Source organism: Prionailurus viverrinus, unplaced genomic scaffold, assembly GCF_022837055.1.
Source record: "Prionailurus viverrinus isolate Anna unplaced genomic scaffold, UM_Priviv_1.0 scaffold_35, whole genome shotgun sequence".
Taxonomy (NCBI): Eukaryota; Metazoa; Chordata; class Mammalia; order Carnivora; family Felidae; genus Prionailurus; species Prionailurus viverrinus.
Window position 1 is genome coordinate 5,288,912 of NW_025927605.1, and position 4,572 is coordinate 5,293,483.

The 4,572-nt window shown below is 48.5% G+C and overlaps 1 protein-coding gene across 1 annotated transcript; it reads right to left on the reverse strand.

Annotated features, from left to right (window-relative positions):
• Window positions 1-4,572, reverse strand: RPL19 (ribosomal protein L19). The gene is made up of 6 exons (XM_047845762.1): window positions 4,442-4,572; window positions 3,404-3,510; window positions 1,992-2,114; window positions 1,228-1,348; window positions 572-682; window positions 1-205 (listed from the first exon to the last, which is right to left on the reverse strand). Exons 1-6 carry the CDS (start codon window positions 4,444-4,446, stop codon window positions 82-84), a joined length of 591 nt encoding a protein of 196 aa, XP_047701718.1. The 5' UTR covers window positions 4,447-4,572; the 3' UTR covers window positions 1-81.

Consider the following 4,572-nt stretch of genomic DNA (forward strand, 5'->3'; position numbering starts at 1 on the left):
GACAGGTAAAGATTTGTTTTATTCAAGAACTGATCTGTGTTGCTGCCAAAGTCACTATGTACAGACAACAGAGAGGAGATTTTATTTCTTGGTCTCTTCCTCCTTGGACAGAGTCTTGATGATTTCTTCCTTCTTGGCCTGGAGCCTCTCTTCACGGCGCTTGCGTGCTTCCTTGGTCTTAGATCTGCGGGCCTCAGCCTGGTCACTGGATGATGGAAGAGAAAAGATGGGTCAGTTTGAGAATGAATGAGCTGCTCAGTATACAGAAGCACAGGCCCAGACCTCTCCCTTTGAGCCTAGTCAGCTTGAGGAATGAGTCATCAGGGCCACCAAGAGCTCCTGCTTCCACTAACCCAGTCCCTACCCTGCAATGATGGTAGGTGATGTAGGGAACAGAGGACAGATTTCTAACACAACAGCTATGATCTGGACAGACTGCTGTCTGACAGACAAGCTGTCAAAGCAAGTCAAAATTATGCATTAGTGTATTTCAAATGTCTCAGAAGAACCTTTGTAATAAAGATCAAAGAACCTGCCCCCACGACAGAGGCCAATTCCTGAAAAAACTTACGCCAGAAGCTTCTTGCGAGCCTTGTCTGCCTTCAGCTTGTGGATGTGCTCCATGAGAATCCGCTTGTTTTTGAACACATTACCCTTCACTTTCAGGTACAAGCTGTGATACCTGCAGGGTGTAAGGCGCAGAGGCTCTGGTCAGTGATGGGATCAGAGGCTGGCCCGGCGTCTGCTCCTCTACACCAAGTCCCTAAGTATGCGAGGTTCCTTTCCTCTCTGTTCTGTACGGACTGTTTTCCCCAAACCAAGACTTTTTGTGCAGTTTCCAGATACAAGAGGTTGCCTGGCAGGTAAGTTCAATTTTTGGGCTATTCTGATGGTGTGTGTTTTGGGGGAGGAGGGGGTAGGCAGATAACAAAGGACAGAATGGAAGAATTTTTCTTAAAAAGGCCTAAGACAGGAGTGCCTGGGTGGTTCAGTCCGTTAAGCATTCGACCCCGTAATTTCGGCCCAGGTCATGGTCTCGAGGTTCGTGGACAAAGCCCCATAGGATTCTCTCTCCCTGTCTCTCAAAATAAACATTAAAAACATTAACAAATGCAAGACACGGCTCCCTCCCCAAGGCCAATGGAGGCAGATTGCGGGTCTGTTCAGAGAACAAGCTGTCAAGAGTACCAAATGAGTCTCAGTGGGCCAAGAAGAGGGTGTGCTTACATGTGGCGGTCAATCTTCTTAGATTCACGGTATCTTCTAAGCAGCCGGCGCAGAATCCTCATCCTCCTCATCCAGGTTACCTTCTCAGGCATTCGGGCATTGGCAGTACCCTTTCTCTTACCTGTAGGGAAGAGAAGTTAAGCCCACCGTAGTGCCCCTGGGTCTCAAGTCCATTACTAGAGCCAGCTGACCGGTCACAAGGACAGCTACCAATTTCTAATAGACTTTATAATTCACTCAGTCATGTGGCAAGTGCCCGAACTCATTTTCAGTACTATTAATTCCATTTTACAGATAATGAGACTAAGCATTTCTTTCATTTATTCATTTTAAGGAAGTGTCAACAAGGCTACTATTCCCCATTCACTTGGTGCATAACGTGTGTATGACAGGGTGTGCACCAAGGCAGTACGGTAAGTTAAAGGCGGTGTGACCTTCACCTCCTTAAAGTATCCTAACCCTAGAAAGTAGTTTTAGAATTTGCTGGGCAACGTTTTCAAATACCTAATAGAATCCTTGGCATAGTGTAGGGGCTCAATGAACAGGACCTCTTTTTACTAATACCTTCAACTCCAACACTATCGTCAACTTTCTGATTTGCACACAAAGAAAGCTCACCAAATATCAAGGAGTAAGAAAAGGGCTTAAGAGGAGACAAAATGGGGCGGGGGGGGGGGGGGGGCGGGGTAGACCCTGGATATAGCTCAGTCTAGACTCAGGCAGCTCTAATTTGAGTCTTGGAGAAAGGGGAAGAACACACTTACCAATGCCCATATGTCTGCCCTTCCGGCGGGCCAAAGTGTTTTTCCGGCATCGAGCCCGGGAATGGACAGTCACAGGTTTCCGGATGATCAGCCCATCTTTGATCAGTTTCCGGATCTGCTGACCTGGGAAAACATAATGTATCCAGTCAGTGTGCTGGGGCCTAGCCCCAAGAATACCAGTCACGATCCAGAGTCCAAACAGGACAAGCCAGGGACATTGCTCACATCCCTGGCCCAGTGGGCTCAAAAATGATACAAATACTAGAACTTCTGCTTGTTTCTATTCTGTTAAGATTTCCCCCCCTATCTCTCGAGATGTTTTACAGCACACTCAAATTTTATGTACTTAGGGACGTGTGATCAAAAGTGTGCAGATATGGCCTAGTCCTTCAGATCCTGTCTCAACTATTACCCACCGTTCTGAAGATTAGGATATTCTGAGCACATAGCACAATGCCACAAATTCAAACTGGTTAAGGAATTCCCTGATATTGACCAACCTTCTTTGCTTGACCAAACTTTCGTCAGGCTCCCAAACCACCTCCTAGGCCCACCTGTGCACTTCCTTGTAAATTCTAGTTTTTTTAAGAAGCCTGCTTAAGTCAATTTAATTAAGCAGAAGCCCCTACCCCTGATAGCAGATCAGTTTCTTCATCCACCAACAGTTCCTAGGCAATGCTTGATCATCCCGGCCTGGTCTTTAGCAACAACCCAGTTAGCTCAGTTTAGCCAGAATCCCCCTTGACACTAAGGTTTCCTTTTAATAATCTTCCATACACTGACCCTCACATCACCGTCTTCGCCATGAATTCCTACTTGACCATGCTATGTTCAGATTGGACAGCAATCTGTCCCCCAGTGTAAAATCCCACTGCAGTGGTCCTACACTTGCAGCAATGGTCCTGAATAAAGCCTGCCTTACTATCTTTAACCAAGATCGTTGAACACTTTTTTCTGCAACAATGATTACATGGAAGTAATGTGGCTTATGTTGCTATCTGCAGGAACGACACCTGTTTAACTGCCTTGAATAATCACACGCCACGAGGCCTTTACTAAAGCCTGAGGCCCCAGGTCTGCCCAATCCATCACTTCATCGTTTCTCTGGCCATCTCTACTCCCAGTCCTTGTACTGTCTCCTCAAAACTCCTTCACGTAGCTGTAAAACAGAATATCAACTCTAGCAATAGTCATAAATACGACATTGGGTTGTTTCATTGACTTCTATCCTGTCATTCTGGCAAATGGCAGGGACAGGACCTCTGGCATCTCCAAATTTCTTGGACCCTCCATTTTAGAAAACCCCAGACTATGAGCTTTCCTAGGTTTGTTAAGAGTCAATACGATCGTGAAATCTTTCATCTCATAAAGAATGAGGAAGGGATAAGGTGAAGAAGATCCCAAGAACTCACGGGAGTTGGCATTGGCGATTTCATTTGTCTCATTGGGATCCAACCAGACCTTCTTTTTGCCACAGCGGAGGACACTGGAGGCAAGCCTCTTCTGAAGCCTGAGCATACTGTGACAAACAGAAAACGCTATCAGGCCCTGGAATCCATTCCAGGGCAAAAACGAGCATCCCCAGCAAGACCTGCCTTCCAATCATTTAATGTTGTGAAACCTACAACATGGAAATGGATGATGTGCAGGCTCTCAGTATTCAGGGCAAACATCTCTTTCTCCAACCCCATATTAAGTATCTTTCCTATAGCAAGACCTTTGTTAAACCCTGTGCTGGGCATTCCTGTGGGGCAACGGGCTGTCCTGGAATGAAAACAAAGCCCAAGCTATTCCATAACTTTTCTGCCTCAGGCTTCTCCTCTGGAAAAAGAGGTAAAACCGGATAAAATTGGATGAAGAGGGGGCTTCTGCCCTTCCTGGACTGAGCTCTAAAAACAAGCGTCTAATGTGAAGAGTCCGAGGCCGGTGTATCTGGTTTGCTAATCCTTTGCTTCTTGGGCCAGTTTTCGTCTTACCACAGTAATAAACTTATGTTCTGCTAGCCTTAAGAGTTTTCTTATGTACCGTCCATGGGGTGGAAGGCGTTAAAGTGCTAGGGATCGCCTCACTCCAAGCAGTCTTGAGGCCCGCGGCCTACGAGAGACGTGTCCTACGTCACATGGAAGCAGAGACCGGCTCCGATTCGGGGCACCCAGCTAGTAAGGTGACCACAGCCTAGTCCCCGCCGCAGCCCTTCCTCTGCCTGCGCAGGTCACCCGCGATCCGTATGGGGCACGGGGCCCTCCCTCCCCGCGGCCTAGAGTTCTCGGGACGCTCTCCCCCATCTCCTCGAGGCCGGGGCCTAGTGTGCTCCGGCCTAGCCCAAGCTCCGGGACCGGCTGCTTCAGGGCAGCCTCCACCTCATCTCTCCCACCCGGGGCCGTGGAAGGAAGCCCTGTCGCCCTCCCGCACCTCGGATCAGCTAGAATCAGAGGCCCACGCGCCCTCACCTCATGGCTGCGGCCGCAGCGCCGAAAGGAAAGAACTCCCTCTGGCCAGGCTCCTCCCATTATCTGTGAAGGGGAGAGCCCATCCCCTGCTCCGCTTTCGCCATATTCCCCTCCGGTCCTTTCATCTCCTG